The sequence below is a fragment of the Maniola hyperantus genome, chromosome 4, assembly GCF_902806685.2.
Source record: "Maniola hyperantus chromosome 4, iAphHyp1.2, whole genome shotgun sequence".
NCBI classification, from domain to species: domain Eukaryota; kingdom Metazoa; phylum Arthropoda; class Insecta; order Lepidoptera; family Nymphalidae; genus Maniola; species Maniola hyperantus.
Genome location: NC_048539.1, coordinates 9,577,949 through 9,603,086, shown reverse-complemented (window position 1 = coordinate 9,603,086; position 25,138 = coordinate 9,577,949). Strand labels below are relative to the sequence as shown.

The 25,138-nt window shown below is 38.8% G+C and overlaps 2 protein-coding genes and 1 long non-coding RNA gene across 7 annotated transcripts in view; 1 reads left to right on the top strand and 2 right to left on the bottom strand.

Annotated features, from left to right (window-relative positions):
• raw overlaps window positions 1-3,857 on the bottom strand; it is a 78,986-nt gene extending 75,129 nt beyond the window's left edge. For 3 of the 4 annotated variants that reach the window (XM_069498382.1, XM_034968160.2, XM_069498384.1), the window contains exon 1: window positions 1,509-1,957. In XM_069498382.1, coding sequence (XP_069354483.1) covers window positions 1,509-1,533 — 25 coding nt within the window. In that variant the 5' untranslated portion in view covers window positions 1,534-1,957. The other variant, XM_069498385.1, reaches the window with a different exon arrangement.
• Window positions 3,858-4,501: 644 nt separating this feature from the next.
• LOC138402264 (uncharacterized) lies at window positions 4,502-5,986 on the bottom strand. 2 transcript variants are annotated; one of them, XR_011236679.1, is made up of 3 exons: window positions 5,867-5,986; window positions 5,235-5,366; window positions 4,502-4,977 (listed from the first exon to the last, which is right to left on the bottom strand). It is a non-coding gene; the product is annotated as an uncharacterized lncRNA (long non-coding RNA). The 2 variants fall into 2 exon arrangements; XR_011236680.1 differs by having other exon boundaries at window positions 5,900-5,949.
• Window positions 5,987-6,871: 885 nt separating this feature from the next.
• Window positions 6,872-25,044, top strand: Fbl6 (F-box and leucine-rich repeat protein 6). Its single transcript, XM_034968154.2, has 10 exons — window positions 6,872-8,200; window positions 11,389-11,599; window positions 12,683-12,836; window positions 13,218-13,378; window positions 13,644-13,810; window positions 14,368-14,508; window positions 17,909-18,073; window positions 18,616-18,841; window positions 19,461-19,617; window positions 20,002-25,044. The coding sequence occupies exons 1-10, from the start codon at window positions 7,415-7,417 to the stop codon at window positions 21,842-21,844; spliced, it is 4,011 nt and encodes a 1,336-aa protein (XP_034824045.1). The 5' UTR covers window positions 6,872-7,414; the 3' UTR covers window positions 21,845-25,044.
• The last annotated feature ends 94 nt before the right edge of the window (window positions 25,045-25,138 follow it).

The window sequence follows — 25,138 nt, the reverse complement described above, 5'->3', positions numbered from 1 at the left end:
ACTACTGGACGGATCACTCTGAAATTTGGCATGCAGAGCTATTATGATGTAAGTGGACATCCGCTTAGAAAGGATTTTTGAATCCCTAATGGGGTCAAAAAGGGGTTTGAAATTTGTGTAGTCCACGCGGACGAAGTTGCGGGAAAAAGCTAAGTTTCTTATAAATATATTTCCATCAGTAAGTTAAAAAACCTTGAAAGGTTGCTCTTTCTTGAAAAAAATATTTAAGTACCATAAATGTATATTACCTATATAATATATATATACAAGGTGAAATCGTGTTAAAAATATTGTGTGCCAAAAGCGTCACTTGTCTTTTGTAACTTATCAACGGGAATGACGTCAATACCTATGCGAAGTTCTCGTTGATGTCACCGTGTAAAAATTTAGGTTTGATCAGGGTAGGTACTAGGTAGGTACCTACCTGCTTCGTATTCGTATCACTACTCAATACTCATATTATTATTATAAATGCGAAAGTGTGTTTGTTTATTTGTTAATCACGCCGCAACGGACCCACGTATCGGCGTGATCTTTGCATGTATATACTTAGTTAAAACCTGGAGAGTGACGTAGGCTACTTTTATACCGGAAAACCTTCAAAAACCTAACGGGGACGAAGTTGCGGGCATCAGCTAGTGATATATAAAAATATAAGACCTGAATGGGAATCGAAAAAGCAAAACGATTTTATATAAGTACCTAAATAGTACATATACCCTACAGTAAATATATAAACGTAAGTTATTATGTAAATAGTTATATGCTATAGTCCAAAGTTGAAATGCCGGTAAATCGCGATTGGCTTTTATCAATCCTCAGGTGCCCACAGCACTTAGTCTGAATGTCCGAATCCAAAACTTCGGATTTTGCCTAACACGTTTTCAGACCAATCTAGAAGCCTCTAAATTCCTCGTCCAAAGTCGAATCATTGTGATTATCCCTTGCTGCAAAACTCGATTATTATAATAATTGGCTTAGGATTGGCTGAATTTATGATATAGGCAACGTCAAACAAAACTATAACATGAGGGCTGAACGGAAGTATACAAGCGGCCTAAGACTGAGATCTATAGATCAATAAGAGCGTACCTTATATTGTTGAGTGCGCTAATACTTATGAGTTAAAAGTAAAACCAAACCGATTCATATAATTCATAACAAACTCGTTTTAACGCAAGTTACGTTACGGTTAAACGTTCACCGTTAATAACAGCAAAGTGGTTATCCAACTCTTTGTTTTGTTCTCTGATCTCTCACAACTTTGGACCTGAATTTTATAATACAACTTTAATCTTAATCATGGAAGTATGAAAATTGAAAATATGAAGTTAAACTGACTTGTCCAACCCACTTTATTTTATATTGGCAGTCAAAGTTTAACGGAAACCGTATCGTAACTTTATGCGCCTGTCATGCAACTGAGTCTGGATTCTGGAACTTAGTCTGAGCAAAGTCAAAGTACGCTCATCTCAGCTTAAGCCTTTAAAGTTATTAAAAATCCTTACTTGGTGAAACTGGAGGTAGCTGCATGTCCCGCGGCTTCGGCCGGCTCCGCAGCCGCGTCCACCATGCCTCAGCATCACGAGCATCACTGACTGTCACTACTCACCACCACCGCACTGTCACTACCACACTGACACAACGCATTTACCTACAAACCCTCCCTTTATTAACTAATGTGTCTATTGATATATCTGAAGGACGGGTCGCAATTGCTTGCGGTTTACTATAGTCAAATGTGTAAACAGGTGATAGCTATCACCACAACTATCACTACCCCATATGAAGAATTACAACGTGCCATTGTCGATAGTAACTTACTATATATGCCATGCCATGGTACCTAACTAGTAATTAATTATTGTCACTACCCACATGACCACCACCTTGCGGTTACTGCCGCAACCAAACAATAATTGTTATTTTCTCATTGCCAAATTCCTACACAGCACACTCCGATACCTGATAAATACTCCGTCACTTAACAACTTTGACAGTATAACTGATGAAGTTCAATAGCCATCAGTACTGGAGTCGGATCTGAAACAATTGAGATGTATTTTAGAGTGGAGTCATATAAAAATTTTAAAGATATGGGGCAGACTATTATGCATAAAATAAAGAAAAATCTTTTTTAGAATATACAGGTAACAGATACCCCACTTGGTATAGTCGTCTTACTTTGAAAATACTAATTATTCGTTTATGAATATAATTTTTTTTGCAGTGATAGCCTCGTGGTTAGGACGTCTGCCTTCTAATCGGAGGTCGGGGGTTCGATCCCGGGCTCGCAACTCTAACTTTTCGGAGTTATGTGCGTTTTTAAGTAATTAAATATCACATGCTTAACGGTGAAGGAAAACATTGAGAGGAAACCTGCATGCCTGAGAGTTCTCCATAATGTTCTCAAAGGTGTGTGAAGTCTACCAATCCGCACATGGCCAGCATGGTAGACTATGGCCAAAACCCTTCTCACTCTGAGAGGAGACCCGTGCTCTGTAGTGAGCCGGTGATGGGTTGATCGTGATGATGATGAACACATTTTAATTTTTTTTGTGATGTAACTACAAATTCACGGTTTTTGAATTTATTCTTTTACTTGTGCTATAAGACCTACATATCTGACAAATTTCACGATTCTAGGTTAACGGGAAGTACCCTATAGAAATTTAAAAAAATACTATTTAGTGCTTAAAGTAAGTAATTGACATTTCTGCTTTCTTGAAATCAAAAGAAAAGTTGGCAATTTGTATTAGTTTTTTTTTTAAATTTAATTTTAAAGCAACAGGACATTTTATTTTCTAACACAAAATTAATCAATAATTCTAAAATAGGCCATTTTCAACCACAGTTAGTGTATTTAACTATTCTTTCACAGCATTATTATTATTTTGACTTCGGGTACAACTGCTCAACAGGATTGTGACACTGGTCGCCCCCTAGCACTACAGCCTACTAGCCCTTTAGCTTCTATACCAACCATTGATTTAGAAAGGGAGTGTTTACAAATTATATGTAGGTATCTTGCTTTACTCTGTATCTTAAATAACAGAGAAGACATCCATTATTTAAGTATTAAAATTTTTTAGACATTAGACATTAGACTCTAATCTATTGGAAATTATGTGTGTGTACATAATATGGTTAATGTTATAGCATTGATTATAGATCAATGAAATTATTTTATAGGTATTAAGTACATGACGTTGACCTAAGTTAAGTGTTCACTTTAATATTTAAATACGTAAATACTTATCTACTTTTTTACGTAATTTGTGCGTAATTTCATTGGATATAATAAGTAACTAAAAATCGATTTTTTCTACTTTGCTAGTGACAAATTCGCTATCGTGGGTAGGTCTGCACTACCTGGTGGACTAGTCGCAGAGTAGGATATACTATATTAAATAGTTGTAATCATGGCAATGATGTTGATGTCCATTACGTTAATTACCTACCTATTATTATGAGATCATCAATAGCGCAAATAAATTTAAATATGACTCACCGTTTATATAGGTACTTGCTACAGAAAGACCGTGTAGGTTATCATATTATTATCACTAACACATTGAATATAAACAACACACGTTACAGAGACCACTATTAAAATAAAATATTGATTATGATATTGATCAAGAAGTCAGCTCAAATATGTTATTGTTACTTTACAACGCAAGTTCATTGTTCCAAACAAAATTTATTGATGCACTTTCATGTATTTTTTTACACAAGGGAGCAAAAGAAACAATAAAGTTAAAATAAAATTATAATTATTTTCTCGAGTACCTACGTAGAAATTCTGGAAATTAAATTGAAAAATTCAAAAACAGTCTACGACGTTTAAAAATTATACAACTGCTGCCATCTGTCAAAGAGTATATAATATGATAATCCTATATCACTACGTCTGTGTTGATTTAAAAAATTGCTGCTGCCTTCCCACAGAGGTCACTGTCTGCTAGTGAGCACCAGTGTTACCATCAGGAAAATAAAGAATCTGCCTTTATACTTGCCTCTTTTTAACCGACTTAAAAAGAGGAGGTTCTCAATTCATTGCGTGTTTTTGGTGATATGACTCCCTAACTTCGTCAAATCTAAATCAATTTCAATAAAAAAAATTGCGAAAAACGTTTTTATTTTTTTATTTTTGTGTTTGCGGTCACAAGTCCCGCAAATTGCTCATGCGCGTGGCCGCCATTTAAGTGACGTCAGCACTAGACTGAAGTTTCGAGCTGATGGTATATTTTTATTTCGGCTGACGTCAAAATGACGTCACGCTGATGTTAATGAGACATGGTTCCAGAGCGGGACTTATATTAAAGTATAACCATCATAGATGAATGATTACCTGGATGGATACTAAGCTCCAAATGCGTGTCAATTCATTTATGTGTGCGTGCGTCATCTTGTCACTGTGTGCACCTATATACGGTTGGGACGACGAATTTTTTAAGGATATCGATATTACAGCTAAATTAATTCTCTACGTTCAGATGACGGAACACTTTCATTAAAAAACAGTAAATCTCTTCGAATATTTTTTTATTTATAAATGCGAAAGTGTGTTTGTCCTTCCTTCACGCCCTAACTAAACAACCAATCGAATTGATTTTTGGATATATTTGAAAGGACGGAGAAGTAACAAAGGAAAGGTACTAATCCTCGCGGACGAAGTCGCGGGCATCAGCTAGTACTTAGTATAAAAGGAAACACATTTTAATTAATTCAAATCAATTTATTGAGTAAAAAGAAGATAGGCAAACAGTTTGTTGGTTCTACTTCCCACCGCTTCAAATGTAGGTAGATAAGAAATGTGACTTGTTTTAGGATCGTCTTTATACGTGAAACAAATCAGATCTAAGTTGAGATCAGCTGGCATATTATAGCTGCTCGATACTCTCTAGGATAGGATTTCCACACGCCACGGTCTTGCGCCAACACCATCCGACTCCCTGCGACTCTCTTTACAATCTGTTAAAAAAAACAAGTAATGAAATTAAAAAGCTATATGACTCACTATGAACTACAGTGGCCCTGGTAAGTTTTATTTTCCTTATTACTGACCAAAAATAGATGTATTTGACGATTCAAAAGTAAGAACTTCTAAAAGTTTATAATTGAATAAAAAATTATCCTCAATAACAGTATTTACCAACTACTTACCTACTCCTGCAACATGACATTGAGGAGTTGGATTAGTGATTAGTTGTTACAAAGTTTATACCTACCTGGCAGCCAGCCTGGGTAGCCTAGTATCTATTCACAATCAGCAGACCCAAGGCTTCTAAGGTAGATAAAGTTCGACTCGTTTTGGTTTCACTATTAGCCAGCTCTTGACGTGGTTTTAGTTTCTTTATAACCTGAAACAAAATTTTATTTGTCATGCAACATGCAAACATGCAAAAATACTTATGATCGTCATAGGGATTTTTGCATTTTTAACAAAAATTAAAAAAAAAAACTAAAACATAAGAAATAATTTACTTGCTCAAAACTGCAAATCAATAGTTGGTCTCTTTTTGTTTAACTATGGTCAAGGACATTTTGGAAATCTACAAAAGTATGCAAATATTATTAAAACGATAAATTTGATTTTATCGATAAAGTATGTACACACATCACTACAAATGAGGCCTAAAAGAATGCATTAAATAAATATTAAATTACGCTATGAAACGTGATTTTGTTACTTTGTCACGAGATGATTACACTTATAAGATGCAAATCTTTAATTTTCAGCAATTTTCGGAGTAAAAATCGCGGTTGGAAGCGATGAAATAATTATTAAACACTTACCCTTGAAAATACAATTCTGGAGCTTTTACGCCCCCTTCCGTAGATCTGGAGGTAAAAAACACACCGTCACACATTTTGTTTTCGCTTTTAAGCTTACTTTTGAGCCAGACTTATGTGCTTTTTAAATATTTTTAATAAATATTGCATCAAACCCCAATGTTTTGTCTGCTTAAGGGGGCATCTGTCAACTATGTCTATACTGCACTATTTTCACCGATGGAGCGACGTTGCCAGACTTTTATGAGCTATCGCTTTTACACGAATGGAGGTTCTCTGAAAAAGACTGAGATAACAATACCTCTTTGACACATAGATGTACAAGAGCGGCAACACGTTATGGTTACCTCTATGTATACTATCTCTATGATAACCATAAACATTAAAAAATAAAAACAACCTGATACGATTTGCTATAAACTCTCTTTTACAGACTTAGGTAATAGTTACCTACCACCAACCTTAAATTTGGGACACGAAACTTGACCGTACAATAATATTGCTTTCTGACACTGGTTTCAAGATATCCGATGTTTCTAGTAATAGTCTTAGGTTGTGATTCAGTTGTGATTGCAAGACTAATAACTATTTACAATTGGGAAGAAAATAGAACGAATATTTGCGTTACAAACCCAGACATTCCACTATGTGAAAAATTAGAAAATAAATTAAATTAATTTTTCAGATTTAAGTTTATAAATTTTTTTTAAGTCGGGTTTTATTTAATTTTTTCCTGAAAATACGCTAATAAAATCTGCCAGAGTGAACATAGAGTAGTCGAATCTGCCCAAATGACAAAAATCTGCCACAAATGGTCACACTGGTGATTGATTGACAGTGTCACCTTGGTGTTACCTATTACTAAATTAAATTTGGAGTAATATGCACAGACTATTAAAAAATCCAACTCAATAGCAGTTTTAGTTTTAGGTTTTAGTAAAATCAAATAAAATTCAAGGAGAGAAGAAAACGAAGAGATATTATATTACTCGTAAAAAGAAAAATGAATATCGATAGAAAATAACGATGTTCCGATGAGTTTTTTAGAATATGAAACAGAAAAAAAGTCTTTGCAAGGTTACTGCGAAGTGCGACAATGCAAAGTTGAACACTTTGCAACCAAGAAGAACAACCTTTTGTGACAATGTCTGCATCTGTTGACTAAATTTTGAAACCTATAAGCTTTTAACAAGGTCAACAGTTTTCATCAACTCGTAGTCGACAAAAATAATTAAGAATCGGTACATACAATCGCAATTATTGCAGTCAAACTGTTTTAAATAAAGATACAGTGCTAGTGTCCGCGAAAATGATCTTTACTTTGTTTTTCGCAATCACAACGTTACATGAACATGGATGACCTAAAATGCGAATACGTAAAGAAAAAAAGATGCTTTGGATTGTCTCAGAAAGTGCGAGTTGTAAGGCATAATAATGATAGGTACATCGATTGTAGATAATCAAACGTAATCGTTGTATCAGCGAGTGATCAATGAGTGTCTCAGCATCAAAAGTGAAAATGTGATGTGTCAAACTGATTGTTTACTTCACGACGGACAGGTGACGGTGAGCGGTTTGTAGAAGTGGTACGCGAGGGCGGCGGGAGGCGGGCGGCATGTCGGACCGTTCGAGTCCCATAAACGGCGGCTACGAGGCTGCCGAGCCCGCTATGAGACTCTCGGTCCGCAAGGATCTGTTCCCAGATGCCCGGGTGCCACAACTAGCCACCGACTCGGACTCCGAAGAGGACGAGCTCATATCCTGCGTCAAGCTGGAGACAGACTTCGAGCAGAGCATCGACGCCATCGCCCGCCAGAGGATGCAGGCCAATGGAGTGCTTCCGCCCTCGACACGGCCTCGTCACAGAAAGCACAAGCAGCACTCCAGACGTGACACTGACCACTCCACTCTTAACGGGTGTCTCCCGAAAGAGAGAAAGCGGAAAAAACGTTCTCGTGACTCTCACAAAAGGACATCAAATAGTGTAGTGTCACAAGTGAAAGGTGGGAAGAACTTAAGTTTAGTTAGTAGTAGTGAGTGCCACGAGGAGGAAGTTGAACATGCAGTAGAAGACAGTGAAAGTTCAGAAGATGAAGTGCTCGGGCATAGTGTAAAGTTACCGTTAATTAATGTGCCGCGAGCGAGCGGCAAACCTTACAGTCATAAACTTAGTCAATTATCCACAAAAAAGAGTAAATCAAAAGAATCTTCCAAGCAAGAAAGGACTCATATAGTCATACCTTGTAGCGGTAAACCCCGATCCATGTTGGACCTCTGTAGTTCCCGTAGCAAAAAGAAATCCAAGAAATCTGACAGTAGTGCGCCCACATATAGAAGTCAAATAATGGACACAAATACTAAAATCAAAATTAAGATAAGAAGAACAAGTTTTCAAGAAGTGGTAAGTTTTTTAAAAATTGAGCACATAATGTGGCTGATTCCGTTTGTACACAAACTCTAAACTAAAATGACACATCTAAATCTATTACTATCCCTTTCATTATGTTGCTTGCGGAAAAGGATAGCACTAGATTTAGACCCTTTAATTTAGTTTAGTTTAGAGATTGTGTACAAGAGAATCGGCCCCAATATCTCACATATTAAATGGTTACTGTGTGTAGTGAAGAATATGTGGAAATTTGACATTTGGTATTATTTATGTAGCACTTAATAACATTTAATTATTGTAATTTACGTTTGGCTTCTACAAATCCTTACACTGCCGTTATGGTAATATTACGAAAAGGAAAGAATTGTGTCTGTATTCGGTAAACTCCTGAACTGATTTTAATCATTCTTTCACCATAGACTTAAGTACCTATAATATAAGTAACAACTGTCTAGAAATTCAGATGTTACTCCTTCAAGACTAAATTGACCTATCTATAATATAAAAATGAATCACTAAATGTGTTGCTCATTGTAAATCTCGACAACAAAAGCTGAACCGATTTCGCTAATTCTTTTTTTATAATATTCCTTGAAGTACGAGGATGGTTCTTACGGAGAGAAAAATTTAAAAAATAGAATCGACTGTTAGGCGGTGCGAAGTTCGCCGGGTCAGCTAGTTCTTATACATATATATATCTTTATACAGTACCCAGCTGAAAGTAATGTACTTCAACCTGTAGAAAGTCTTTCTCTGTCACTCATACCTATATGACGTTTTGCCGGTTACAACGACAAAGACAGTGCTCTACAAATTTGCTAAAGGTTGATGTACATCACTTTCGTCCGCATACTGTACTATCTTGGTTGTATGCTTCTTCTTTCTTAACTGTTTTAATTTAAGAGACTGAATGATGTCTGCCACCTTATCTGTGTGGATTTAGGTTACTATTAACCTATGGCAACTCTTTTTCTGGGTTAATTACATCCTATATCCTTCTTTCCAATCTTCTATCTCCAAATTTCATCAAAATTGGTTTATTGAATGGGTTATAAAAATCCAGTGCAAACTCTGATTTTTCGGGTCCAAAAGTATTCTACATCCTTCCCCAAGCATGCATGCTATGTCTGTACCAAATTGATTCAGCCCACCTATAAGGTTCCTAACAGATTTTATTCAATTTGTGACAAATAGGTAATAATTATGTCTCAAAGCGAAAATTCCTGTGTAGGTCCAGCAAATTGCTAATGCGCGTGGCCGCTATTTTAGTGACGTCAGCACTAGACTGAAGTTTCGAGCTGATGGTATATTTTCGGCTGACGTCAAAATGACTTCATTTCGATGTTAATGAGACATGGTTCCAGCGCAATAGCAATTTGCGGGATTTATACACCTAATTCTGTAGACTACTCACGCAGACAATTATTATATTTTTTGGAGCAGACAAAGCGTGGCATTGTTTATGGACTAAGAGCCAGCGCGTGCCAGATCTTCGTTATTTTATAAAAGCTGAAAGTTTCTCTGTGTATAAACCCAACAATGGAATGTTTGTTTGGATTGTCACTTTGGGAGATCTGTAACTTTAGTTGACATAACTTTACATATAGTGCAATGGTCGCAACCTTTTATCTCCATACCAAAGTCAAAATAATGCAAATTGTTATTTAGTGACAGAAGAAATGCAATCAATCATAATCATCATCATGATCAACCCATTGCCGGCTCAATACAGAGCACAGGTCTCCTCTCAGAGTGAGAAGGGTTTTAGCCATAGTCTACCACGCTAGCCATTTGCGGATTGGTAGACTTCACACACCTTTGAGAACATTATGGAGAACTCTCAGGCATGCAGGTTTCCTCACGATGTTTTCCTTCACTGGTAAAACGCACACAACTCCGAAAAGTGAGAGGTGCGTGCCCGTGATCGAACCTGCGGCCCCCGATTAGAAGACGGACGTCCTAACCACTAGGCTATCACAGCAATACAATACAGGGTGCTACTTAAATACTTACTAATTATGAGCCAAGCAATTGGTGAAATTTTCTCATAATCATGTTTTTGCATGAATGATGTAGGAATTGCTGAGGACTTAAGATGTTAAGCTATGCCCACAGTAACTGAAAGTAAGAATCAATACATGTATACAGTAACTACCTAGTTACCTCTAAATATACAATGTGCCCCAGTGTTAAGTGACTGACCAGCATTTCTTAAATATTTGTACAAAATTATTAAATATTAAAATTAACTTTAAAATAGAATTCTAATCCATATAGTTTTTTTACAGGATATTTTGTTTTTTTGGTAGATATGCCTGACTTGCTGCATTTTTTAAAAAGTTTTTACAAATTTTTCATTTTGTCGTTTTTATTTACTAGCTGTTATCATAGTTTATCAATTGAAAGTTTTATATAATTCTATCTAATCTATCCGAAATCAAATGAAACAATTTAAAAATTAACAATTAATTAATCAATCACATTTCAAGAGTTTGTATTTTGGCACGTGTTTGAGATATAGCTACAAACATTGTTCCGAGATATTGTAGGTAATGTCATGTAGTTTGCATTTTTTGCATGGGTATAGATAAAGACCTGGAGAGTGAGATAGGCTACTTTTTATCCCGGAAAATCAAAGAGTTCCCAAGGGATTTTTGAAAACCTAATTAAACGCGGACGAAGTCGCGGGCATCAGCTAGTAATTTATAACATAATTATATTCATTGGGCATTTTTCGAGAAATTAAAAATGGGATGATTTTTTAATTTCTCTAATAAGAGGTAAACCAGGGATTTGAAGCATGTGTAAGTCCACGCGGACGAAGTCGCGGGCATAAGCTAGTATTAAGTATATTATACTTGTTTTTTTATATACTTATGTACAAGTATTTTTATTTTGTTATTTCAACAGTTTGTGGTTTATCAACAAAATTTTGAAATTAAATAATGATGTCCACTACTTCTTCCATGTGCATTTAAGTATTTAAAAATCCCTTCTGTGGTGGACGTATGTGGTTTTTGAAATGGTCGATTCAGTTATATTTTCCATCTACAAGGTTCTCACTGCTTATTTATTTACAAACTTAAAAACATTTGCCTTACTCAAGTTATAGGCAATGTTGTAGGCAGCTGTTTGTTTTTAGTCCAAAAATAAGTATCAATAAGAAGTAACAGAGTTGAGGTCTGACATTAAAATTACAGGTAGCTCCAACACCAGTATCAATAGCTGATATTGGTCAAAGGAAATCTAAAAAGAAGCGAGCAGCATCGCCGGTCGCCAGTGCTAGCTCCGGAGAGGAGTACGATCCTTCCCGAGGGGACACCGCGGCGGTCATGAGTGTTGCGGCACCCAAACCGCGCGCACCCAAACCTAAGACTAAAAAATCTAATAATAATAACTCCAAAACTAAAGGTAAGAACAAAAAATCGACCAAGTGCGAGTTGGACTCGCACATGAAGGGTTCTGTAACATCGTACAAGAAATAACACTTTTAAATTTTTTTAACTTTCATGTCTGTCATTTTGAAATTTTTATTATAATGTGGTTAAAACATTGAAAAAACTCTCTACCCATTATGGTTCACGAGATACATCCCCGCTAACAGACGGACTGACGGATGGACAGCGGAGGCTTAGTAATAGGGTCCCGTTGGCACCCTTCGGGTACGTAAGCCTAGAAAAATATTTTCTTTGTGTAAAGGGTGCTACACACCGAACCCTGCGCAGGCCTGTGCCGGCCGGCGGCTTGGTTGTTGAGTCAGCCTGGCGGCGGCTTTGTCTTTTTATCCGCAGACAAGCCACTGCGGGCGTTGGGTAGCCTGCGTTGCATTTTTTTTTACAAAGCAAGCTTGACGCTAAACAACAAAACTAATGTGATTATCGTAAGGTTGTGAGAGAGCTTATATTATCATCGTCTACAGTAGACGAGGACGTGTCTCTTGGAGTTCGCACTTCGAAGACTGGTCTTCAGGAACGGAGGAATTTTGGATGAGAAGATATCTCGAAGCTTCCCAAATGCTGCCCTGCCAAGTTTGATCTACAAGTTTGAGAGCAAAGCTCTTAAAGATTTCTGGACCTAGGACATGACTCTTAGCACATGATTTTCGTCTTATTCATGTTGATTAATTCCTGAGCTCACCATACCAGCTGAAACTTAATAGGATACTTGATTGTGTGTGATGCTTTCGATGAGAAGAATTGTGCATTTAGAATTCTGTTGCGTTCGCAGTTCCCTTTACGCTATAGGCGTTATCGACGTGCTAAAGCCGCTAGAAGTGCAAACTTACATTGAATATTTTTCTTAATTTACTCCTAATACTTTATGCTTTAAGTGCAGATTTCACCGATATCGAGTGACGTTTAATCAAGGAATAAATTGGGCGTAATGACAGTTTTTGTACTGAAAACCTGCCAAAATATCAAATTTATTCGCAGATAAGACTTATTTTACGTTGGTGAAATCGGCCCTAAGTAAAGTAAATTAATTGAATTGCAGATAAAGCTCAAAAGACTGAAAGAACTAGAAGTAGTGGAACAGAAAATAAGGAAAGTGGACCACAAAGTCCATGGGCGCATTCCATGCCTGAAGAGATTTTAGTGAAAATTTTTGAAAATGTTGTACAACATGGCACATTACCTACTGTTATCAGGTGAGTTTGAACCTGCTAGATTTCTCTAACTTTATAAATCACATAATTGTCTCTAATATTATAAATGCGAAAGTGTGTTTGTTTATTTATTTGTTCTTCCTTAAACAGCCTAACTAAAGCAGCTAATCGACTTGATTTTTGGCATAGAGGTATGTGAGAGAACAGAGAGTAACATAGACTACTTTGGAACGTATTTTCACGGATTCGGATTGGATACAGTGCCTAACCGCTCTTAAGGTATCATCTGAGAGACGAAGCAAATGCATCATCTCGATTCCGAAGCACCCACCTGTCATGCCTGAGACTCCACTTTTAATTTTTGTAACCCTAAATTATTTAATACAAACCACTATATTAAAATATTTCGTGATCTTTTTTCAGATTGGGTAGAGTGTGTAAATTATGGCACAGTGTCAGTTGTAGGCCCGAGCTGTGGAAGAATGTAGATCTTGCGCAATACACTGTTGAAAAATGCAAAACGGACTACAAACTGGTCTGGCTTCTCGAAAATCGTTTATCTCAATGTCAGAGTTTAAATATTGGTAAGAATTTTTTTGTTTACTATATTTTGTTGTCATTTTAAAAGTGGAACAAAAGGCAGTGTGTAGCTTGCCAGAACTGGTCTTATTATAAAAATAACTATCGTGCCACGAGTAAAGCTATTATTAGCTTTTAAAAGTTCCATAATATTAACTGAGTGATAAGTTTCAATTTTCAATGGAAGTGGCAAAAATGCTTTCTAGTGACAAGTGAGCCGGTAATGGGTTGGTGATGATGATGCGCAGCTATTATCAACATTGTTCCCAGCTCAATGGAAGGTGTGCAACGTGTCGTGGGTGCTGGCGTGCGTGGTGGACTACTGCCCCGCGCTGGTGGAGCTGAGCGTGGCGGGCTGGAGCCGCATCACGCCGGACCAGCTGTTCGACGTGGTGCAGGGCCTGCCCAAGCTGCAGAGGCTCGATCTTTCGCTTACGGTAAGCACTCATTGGTTTTGACGATCTTCCTGGTGCAGTGGTGAGCACTATTCTTTGTATTTGTATTATTTTACTTTGTACAATACTGGTTATGTAGAATGAGTTAATTGGTATCGTACAACTTGAAGCCTGAAGTCAAGAGTGAATAGGCATCTTAGCAGGCGCGTTCCATCTTAGGCTGCATCATTACTTGTCAGCAGGTTTGATTGCAGCCAAGCTAGCGCTTGTCTATATATTTTTTTTAAATGTAATATTATATATAATAATATAAAATATTGTATTCGTACAACTTATAAGTTATAATATAGTCCGCGACAGGTTGAGATGGCAGTCGGAATATGAGGACGCCCCACACCACCCCGCACAGGTGCACGTCACCCGCGCTCGCCCGTACCGGGTTAGCGCGGGGCTGTGCGGTTTTCGGGGCTTTCCCTGCCCGATTGCTATCTCAACCTGTCGCGTACTATAACTGGTTTCGTAGTCGGCTGAATAGTCTCTTTTTCATTTTGAGATATGGAACCTTAAAAATGAAGTAACCTATCCTATTATGTTGGTAGTCGGAGACGGGTGGGTCGAGCACGTGCCTGTCGGCCGCGTCCATGGCGCGCGTGGCGAGCAACTTCGGCGCGCGCCTCACGCACCTCACGCTCGCCAACAACAAGTTCTCCGCCCTGCCGCAAATACTCTCTTCTGTTGCCGTAAGTTGTACCTTTATAACCGTCGACGTAAAATAAGATGATATAAGGGCACACCAGTGTCGGTGCAACTAGTCCCGCTACCAAGAAAATGTATACTTGGTATCCCCTTGGTGGCGACTGCCGGGATCACCCGCTAGTGGCGCATTGCGCACTCTCTTATACATATATGTATAGCGCTATTTGACGTCTCATCACTCGACCACCTCGTCCCCTGCCGCCATGTTGGCACTGATGCCTTGTTAGCTTTATTCCTTAGGACGTAGGGTTTATTATTGTGTGATTTGCAATGGTGCCAACATAACGTCAGGGGACAAGCTATAGCGAACGGTCTGTAGTTCCAGGGACGCCCCTCTCGCTCACTGCTCATGCGTGATGACTGATGATGTCATTCGCACATGTACACTGTGGATGTGCAGTGATTGTTTTCATTGTAGTATGATTATTTTCGATCGGAAAGTAGTACAATATGTTTCTTGATGACTCTGGTGTTTCTCGTTTGGTAACTCAAGACACCACGGTGGCGTCGTCATGGTGTCCTGGTGAGGTATTGACCGGTGTCTGGCATCGTAGCACTTAAACGAATGGACCGATTTGAGTGTAGTTTTTTATTTAAAGAAGTTCTCTGCTATGTTTGATGAAAAATCTGTTCAACTTTTTGGTGAACAAAAGATTTATTTTGGCAGCGTTAGTCTTAACGACCCAAGGATGGATTTCAGGAGTAACACTATTGCCAAATTTACAAAATGTCTTCAGAGTTATGAGCTGGTTCATATGATATATCATGTAACATGAATCTAAACCAAAAAGATTCAGTTCATTCGCATGTGTGCATCGCAACACATATACGCAACGATTTATAAAAATAAATATAAGATACATAATTGCTGATCAATCAATATATAGTCTGCGACAGGTTGAGATGACAATGAGGTCGATTGTCATCTCACACCCGCACGTCGTCCGCACCGGGTTATCGTGGGGGCTGTACAGGTTAGCGGGGCGTTCCCTGCCCGATTGCCATTTCGACCTGTCGCGTGCTATTTTATTTTATTTTATACTATATATAGCTCAATTACCACTGACTCACTGACTCACTGATTGACATAATTGTTCTCCTAGAAAGAGATAGAAAATGATATAATAATGTATGGGAGATATGTTCAGAAGTGGGATTCGAGTAGGGAAAAATTATGACATTTCAGAAAAACAAGATGGCGGCCGACCTGACTTTTGTAACTTTTTTGTTTTCCAACCGATTTTGTTACAACTTGCAACTATTGAAGATATTAGTAAACAATTTTTAGAAAAAGTGAAAAAAATTGGAAAAACAAGATGGCGACCGAGATTTTCAAAAAATTTCCTCCTGTAAAATTTTGTATGAAACTTTTTTTTTTCACTTATAGTTTCATATAGAAGACAAAAATTCCTTTAGGGCAACATATGGAGGGAGTTGATGATTGAGGATTTCGGAGGCGGGTGAAGGGCACGCTCAAGGTATTGAAGATAGGTGGGAGGTGCTCGACCAAATGTCATTCGAAACCTCATCCAATTGCCAAAAATTTGGAAAAAAATTCAAAATTCCGAAAAAAAGATGGCCGCCATACAAATTTCATCGGCGTCCATCTCGGAGGGTACGAAAGATGGAAGAATGGTTTCTTGGCAAGAGATGATCAGGATCCGAAGGTCTACTCGACGGATGGAAAAAAAATTCAAAATGGCGGAATTTATTTTTTCATACAAAATTTTTTATTTTCTAAATGGCGATTATAGACCTCGAGAGCTGCTTTAGCAGCTCGAGCAGCGAGCAAAATACTAGTTATCTACACTAATATTATAAAGAGGAAAACTTTGTTTGTTTGTTTGTTTGTTTGTTTGTTTGTTTGTTTGTTTGTTTGTACTGAATAGGCTCAAAAACTACTGGACCGATTTTAAAAATTCTTTCACCATTCGAAAGCTACATTATCCACGAGTAACATAGGCTATATTTTATTTTGGAAAAAAATAGGGTTCCGTAAGATATTTGGGTTTTTCGGACACAAGGTGTAAAAAATCAACCAGAAAAGTTACTTATTTTGCGTACGCTGCCTAAACTATAAAAGATAGAACCATAAAATGTTCTAATTAATTGTAGATCTTATAAATATCTACAAAAAAGTCCGCGACACACTATACCCATCTATGTCGAGTGAGGCACAGCAACCATTTTTTTATTTAAAAATCTTGAATTTTTTTTTGGACTACATTTAAACGCGTTTATTTTACTCATGCTATTAATCCTTATCAAAATAAATGATTTCATCACTAAGAACAGTTTATGGAGATAATATTTGGTCTTTGAATGATTAAAATTGGACGTTTGGTTTTGAAGTTATGGCGAAATTAAAATATTACGATTTCTGCTGCACGGCCCGTTGTATTATATAAAGAGGTAATGTCGTTAAGTTTGTTTGTAGGGGGTAATCTTTAGAACTACTGAACCGATTTTAAAAATTCTTTCACCAGTAGAAAGCTACATTATTCCTGAGTGACATAGGCTATACGGGATCTTTAAAAACCTAAATCTACGCGGGCGAAGCCGCGGGGATCAGCTAGTACTATATATAGCTCAATTACCACTGACTCACTCACTGACTGACTGACTCATTGACATAATTGTTCACCTAGAAAGAGACAGAAAATGATATAATAATGTATGGGAGATATGTTCAGGAGTGGGATTCGAGTAGGGAAAAATTATGACATTTCAGAAAAACAAGATGGCGGCCGACCTGACTTTTGTAACTTTCTTGTTTTACAACCGATTTCGTTACAACTTGCAACAATTGAAGATATTAGTAAACGATTTTTAGAAAAAGTGAAAAAAATTGGAAAAACAAAATGGCGGCCGAGATATTCAAAAAATTTCCTCCTGTAAAATTTTGTATGAAACTTTTTTTTTTCACTTATGGTTTCATATAGAAGACAAAAATTCATTTGGAGGAAAACATGGAGAGAGCTGATGATTGAAGATTTCGGAGGCGGGTGAAGGGCACGCTCAAGGTATTGAAGATAGGTGGGAGGTGCTCGAGCAAATGTCATTTGAAACCTCATCCAATTGCCAAAAATTTGAAAAAAAAATCAAAATTCCGAAAAAAAGATGGCCGCCATACAAATTTCATCGGCGTCCATCTCGGAGGGTATGAAAGATGGAAGAGTGGTTTCGTGGCAAAAGATGATCAGGATCCGAAGGTCTACTCGATGGATTGAAAAAAAATGCAAAACGGCGGAATTTATTTTTTCATACAAAATGTATGACTTTTTTAAAATTGTTCAAAATGGCGATTATAAATCTCGAGAGCTGCTTTAGCAGCTCGAGCAGCGAGCAAAATACTAGTACTTATATATGCTTATTTGTCAACAGAGCCATTGTCCGAATCTCGAAGTGCTAGACATATCTGGTGCTCTAGCAACGTCCCACCCGGCCCCGATTCCCCTGGAAGCCCTGCAGAAGGGGTGTTCTAAAATGAGGGTGTTCCGGGCTGCCAATGCTCAGTTAGTATTGGCTACTGCAACAACGTCACAGCAGGTATAAATATCTAAATATATAAAAGGAAAAGGTGACTGACTGACTGATCTATCAACCCACAGCTCAAACTACTGGACAGAGTGGGCTGAAATATGGCATTCAAATAGCTATTATGACAAAGACATCCGCTAAGAAAGGATTTTTGAGAATACAACGCCTAAAGGGGTAAAATAGGGGGTTGTAATTTGTTTAGTCCATGCGGACGAAGTTGCAGGGATAAGCTAGTCTCACAATTAAAAAAATTGCGCACAAGCGCATCATCATTATCAACCGATAGACATCCACTGCTGGACATAGGTCTCCTTGTAGGAACTTCCACACGCCACGGTCTTGAGCTGCCTGAATCCAGCGGCTCCCTGCGACTCGTTTGATGTTGTCTGTCCACCTAGGGTAGGTTCAGGGCGCGTCTCCCAACGCTGCACTCTTAGGTTCGAGATCGCCATTCCAGTACCTTGGGACCATAAGGGCACCCCTACATACATATATATGCTTAGTCAATAATGTATGAAAGTATAGATGTCAATATCAGTTTGTAATCGCAGATGGAGACAGAAGGTTGGAGCCAACTGGAGGAGGTTTCGATCGCTTGCAGCGCGGCCGAAGAGCGCGCAGCCGTGGGGGACTATCGGCTAGGGGACGATGCTCTAGCACGGCTCGTTAGAGGCGCCACGCGTCTCAGCCTGCTAGACCTGCGTGGATTACAACGCCTCACCGATTCTGGTCTCGTGCGAGTACCGGCTTGGGATCTTCAACATCTGTTTCTCGGAGGTATGTTTATAGTTTCAAATAGAAATAGGTAGATTTTTTATTGAATTAAACATTTGAAAGAGCTTTTGAATCTATTATTGGTTCGGAATGCTCTATCTGTCGAGAAGAGTCAGGAAACTCGGCAGTTGTTCTTTTGCTTTTGTTGTGCGCGTGGATTTAGGTTTAGGAAAAATATTTTGATTTTTCGGCACAAAAAATCTTATGTCCATCCCTGGGATGCAAGCTATATCTGTACCAAATTTCGTCAAAATCGGTTAAATGGATGGGCGGGACACACTTTCGCATTTATAATATTAGTATGGTAGTATGGATCAGATGCTTGGACATTAACTCATATGGCTTTGTAAAGTTTTGGGTTATAGACGTTTCAAATCCTGTCTTCTCATCTGCTGCCACTTGCACTGCATGTTTGCATCCACTTCTTGATTCTTAAAGCCAGCAAATGAACTGTCGGATTGCTACTGCTGTCGTGTTGCTGTCGCTACTGCAACTTTTTACGTAATCACCCTGCCGGATGGCATGGATGACCGATTTAACCAGCACAATTGAGTGACACTATGATGCCGCTAACTAAGCGCCACCTTCCTCGAACTAGTCTAATCCCGCCATATTGCTGTAGGTTGTAACGTATTGCGGCAAACCAACGCGTGCCTGGAGCTCATCTGCGAGAAGTGGTCGCACAGCCTAATCGAGCTAGACCTGTCGTGGGCGTCCGCCGCCAAGGTGCTGCACGACGCCGTCTGCGCGCTGGCTGACTCGCCTACCAGCAGACTGAGGTAAGTTGGCGTGCCTACACCTGCGACACAGTTCACGAAAGTTAAGAAACTTGTACCAAGACGTCGAAGATTCACCTACACTATATTTGACGCTAGGTAGGCTATAAAATGACTAGATATCTTTAATTTATCTTGCGGGGAATCGAACAAAAAGCCACCGCCACAGCACAACCCACTGCACATGGTCAGTTATTGGACGTGTGTAAAATAGCGGGCCGCTCAACACATTGTTTCAGATTATTTCATCATCATCAACCAATAGACGTCCACTGCTGGACATAGGTCTCTTGTAGGGACTTCCAGATTATTCAGGCTATTCAGATTAGACAGATTAATCAGATTATTTAGACTGATTTAATAACAGTCAGGATTTTGTTTTTACAGATCACTCAATTTGTGTGGGTCATCTGTCTCATATGAAGCTATCAAGAAAGTACTATTAAAGTGCCCTCATATAGACTCGCTAAACCTCAGTTCGTGCCGCGCTCTGCCGAGAGGCATGAAGCGTCTCTACACAGGGAAAGAACTACAGGACCTTAAGGACAGCTTAGATCCCGAGAAAGTAAAAGCCAAAGAGAGCAAAGCTGAAGAATCAAACAAGAAAAAGTCGAAGGCGAAGACACCAAAACGGGACGAAGAACAACAACCTACAAAGAATGACACAGCTGAAAGTTCTAGTAGTAAAGTAGAAATGAAATCTCCAGATAAGTCTTCCGAGAGTGTGTTTCAGGAACCGAAAAGCATACCCGACTTAACTACTAGTGTACCTGATAAACGCGCCTCTGCCGAAAAACAAGAAATGTCTTCTCCTAGCAATAACACCTTAGAGCAATCAAGAAATACGCCAGAAAATGTAACTTCCGGTGCTGAGACTACGCAACTTCCGAAAGGCTCGACCACTCCTAAACTTTCGAGTCCCCTTGCTCAATTGAAACCAGACTCGTCGTCGACGCCCCGGTCAGATTCCGTCAAAACTGACACAGGAAGTCCCCACTTCAGCCCCGTCCAGAAACCCGATAGTCAGGTGCCCAATAGTCCTGATGTACAACCAGATATAGCTAAAGGCAATTCTTGGAATTTAGGCCAGTTCAGAAGTACTCCCTCTCATAAATCTGAAGCGAGTCCTCTCAATAGATTAGAAAGTTACACAAAAATACGACACGGCAAAGTGATGGAGCAGTGTAGCCCTACAACTTCTCTGGAGAACAAACCTAGTCCCGAAACCGTAGGAATGAAACAGGATATAAAGAATCCTAATAATTGGAATTATAGTAGCTACAGCCCCATGCCTAGACAGGATAATCAATTCTCCTCTCAAAGAAGTCCATATTCGACTCAACCGAGCCCCGCCCAGCCGAGTCCGTACTCAACCCAGCCCAGCCCCTATTCCACTCAACCCAGCCCATACTCATCACAACCTAGTCCTTATTCCGCTCAACCGAGCCCTGACACGAGTCAGATTGTCAAGTCGGACCTGCAGAAGACGGGAGCGTGGAACTCCGACAACTATAATTCTATGCCTAAACATCACGCTCCGTTCTCGCCACACCCTTCCACTCATACCAGTCCCGATGCTGGATTGGGAGTCAAGAACGACAATATTCGCAACAACCCCAACAGAACCCCCGGCCAATACAGTCCCATGTCGCGGCAGCAGCACCACAGCCCCTACTCGCCCAGGCCGAGCGTGGAAAACAGCTACAGCAACAAAAAGAGCCCCGGAGTCGGGAAATACACTCCCATGATGCGCCCCGACTGTCACCTGCCCAGTCCCGACCGAGGGCTCGCCTCTCGACCGCACCTGAACGCGAGGCCGCAGGACGTGTACGGGCGCTCGGTGTCCAAAGCCCCCGAAATAGCCCCGAACGTCCCACCGCCTGAAATTCCAAACACTTGGGGTTTCAACAACATGAACACTTCGACGTCTGGCATCGAGTCCTTAGTGTGGGGAGCGCCGTCGTTCGGCGCGGATCCGCCACTGCAGTCGCCGCTGCAGGCGCGTGTCGACATGCCGTCGATGCTGACCACGCCGCCGCCGCAGCCGTGGGGCGAGCTGGGCCCCTTCGACAGCGGGCGGCGCGACACGAGCGACCCGTGGACGCTGGGACAGTTCCGCGTGGAGCCGCCCGGCCCCGGCGCGTTCGAGGCGGGCTTCGAGTCGCTGCCGCTGGGCGCGCTGCACGGCTATCTTGACGACGGCTACTCCGAGCCCAGCCGCGCCGACTGACGCGCCCGTCCGCGGTGCGCGAACGAATGTGCTCCTCGACCATCCTGACGATGACGGGACTTCTCCGCGGAAGCAGACTTGGAGTGATGTAATTATAGATTTGAACAATTATTGTTAGTGATTGTACATAAGATTATCTAGCTAGATGTAAGTGTAATGAAGCTAGGAATGCATTCAAATTATTTTGCAGCCGATAGTTTATGAAAGATACAGATTAATTATATTAGAAGTTAGCGGGTTCTTCGTTCGAGATAATATAGATAGTTGTTTTATACTCGATTGTTAGGACGTTCTCTTCGATCTGTGCTTTGTTGAACAATTTTGGTAACTGTTTGAAAGAAACTGTCTTTATACTAACCGATTTCCAAACGACTGTTCTTAAGTTTTTACAAAAAGTATAAAACTAGATTTATCATTTTTATTTTACGTAGTTTATCTTGAGGTTATGATCTAATTAGAAAACAGCAAGTCTATAGTGGATACTACAATGCAATCCAGGCCTATTGAGGCCTTTGTTATGTGTTTGTTGTATAAATCGGTCTTATGAAAAGCAATAACAATACTAATAATATAAAAACAGTTAATATTGCTACCCTGTAGCTTATATTGGATTATTTAAAAATACATTATTTTATAGAAAATTGAGGCCATAATTTGTACTTGTTGTCTCAAATAGCTCAATAAAGTTTAACTCAATATTAAAATAATCTACATTCCTTTTTAAATTTTAATAGATATTTTATACATTTAGTTTCAGGAAAATGATAATCAAACTTTATTTGCACTGCTGAACAATTATACCAGAAATCAATTTTTGTATTGTTGATAATTAATGAAATAAGCAAATGGTCTAAATGATAGTTGAGCAGCTATGTTAGTGAATTTTTATTTTGAAAGTGTTACTTGTAAATCGATCGGAATTTAACAAGTTGACAAATCTGTATATTTGTAAAAATGTTGTGATGGTATTCTTGCTGGAATGTAATTTTTATTTACTGGTTACGGTATGACAATATCTTGCATTTTCTTTTAGTTTTGTAGCGATTTTTTTATCACTGGCAGCTCATGACTGAGTGAGTTCCTGCGGTAGTGGAGTGGTGCGGGAGGGGGTGTGATGACGTAACGCGAGAACTCAATGATTCGTCAACTTGTGACAACTGTCACCCTCCCGCACGGCTCCACTTTTCCAGGAGCCTACTCAGTTATGCGCTATACCTATAGTAATCTAACACCATGGTTCAACGTTATGAATGCAAATTTTTACATTTGATTTCGTTTTAATCCTAATTTAGTCTTTACAATTAGCATGACTGATTCCTCATTATTTTTCCCTAGAAGTGTTTATTTTGCAGAATCTAGATTTTACCATGGTCATATTTACAATAATGTGAGGCAATAGTCAAACTGCTTTAAATAATAAATAAATAAATGTATAAAATCTTTTTATTTGAAGCAACTAGGGCTCAATTTGTTACTAGACAGACTCACTTGAAAACTAATGTTAGTAACTTCTACTACATTAGTAGCAAAAAAAACAATTTAACATTTATTATCTGGCCTTACTAACACTTGAACAATGTGTTCAAGCATTGGTGAGTCCATCTTTCTCGTAAACATGTAAGCTTTGTCCCACTGGTGGGACTATATAGGATACCACCGTGCACGCAGTATTTTTTTTTTTTTTTTTTTTAAATAGATATAGCGAGCAAGCGAGCAGGCGGGTCACCTGATGTTAAGTGATTACCGCCGCCCATGAACATTTGCAACACCAGAGGAGCCGCCGATGCGTTGCCGGCCTTTTAGGAATTTGTTGGTCCGCCCCTTGAATAACCCCATGTTATAATTAAAGTATAGGTTGAGACAAACTTTAGATTCGAACCTGTTTTTTTACAAGTCTATTCCGTAACCAGTTAGTAAATGACGGTAATTTAATATTTTAGTTTGTAAAATTTTTAATACATACTTTGGTGCTAATTCGGTTTTATACAATCAAAACTAAATTGGCAGGTTTGCTTTTTTTTTTTCTGTAACTACTTAAAAATTACTACTTTGATAAAATCTTTTTCTTAAAAATTTATCTAAAAATTGCAAGCACTGGCTGACTGTAAGAAGTGTAAGATCACAATTTGTAGTGTCATTTGTTCTACAAAATGTAGCTTCCTCTTGCAGCCAAGTCTCGATAAGCTTATCTGTCTTGTTTAGAGATTATATACGACCGAATTAGGACTACATTAAGCGCATTGCGATTTATTGGCAATAATAACATTTGTTCATTTGTGCGCTCGTCACTGTATGCGTTAGTTTCTCGTGCCCGTGATTCATGTGCAGTGTGTAACTTATGTATCTGTTAGTTGGATTACACCCTAAGTATCCACTATAGTTGAGCCATTACAAACGTGCGAACGGAGTCATAAATGACCTGTGTCATTACGATGTGGGAATGCTGCAGAAGTCGTTATCGATAAAGGATGTCGTTCCGAAGCAGGTAGCTGGGGTACCCTCGCTCTTTATAAACTGTTTTAGACTATCGACAAATGCTTTTTTACTGTTACATACAACACCAGAGCATCAGGTTCCAGTTCCATAAGGCCTGTAAGTGCGATAAAAATGATTTATGGCTCAGTTCGCACGTTTGTAATGGCTCAACGATAGTAGTCAGATTTACGGCAATGCAAAATGAATTAGAACAAGGGCTTCGTTTATAATAAAAACGGTCAAAGAGTCGGAATCAGTTGGTCACATCTTGGTTTTTTCTTATTTGTTGATAATTAAAATTATAGCAGCAATAGAAATACACTGAAAATTTTAACTCGCCTATTACGGTTAATGATCAGCCGAAGGTTATTGCGATCGTCACTCTGTAGCTGTCAAACTTTGGTATCCATGTAATTGACGCACACAGACTTGCGCACAAATAAGCGAATGTTTTAATTTCTTCCCATTCTACAAAAATGGTTGAATTCATTAAGTACAATATGCATATGTGTAAGAATCATCACAATGTAAAAAAAATTGTTGATAAGTATGTTTTTGTAATATAATTTCACAGCATTTTGTACTCTTTTGTACCTTATTTTATTATTTTTATATGAAAAGAAAATCAGCCAAATGATCATGTTTTTTAAATCTTGTTTTAGGCGTTAAGTTTAACAGTTTAAGGCTCAGCATTCGTAATAAATGAAAAACAAACAATTCAAAAATAACCTAAATGAAAAAGTAAGTACAAAGTGCTTTGTATAAATTATTTATCTGTTAAGTATTTCGTGTTGTATTCAAAGAGAACCGTAAAATCAC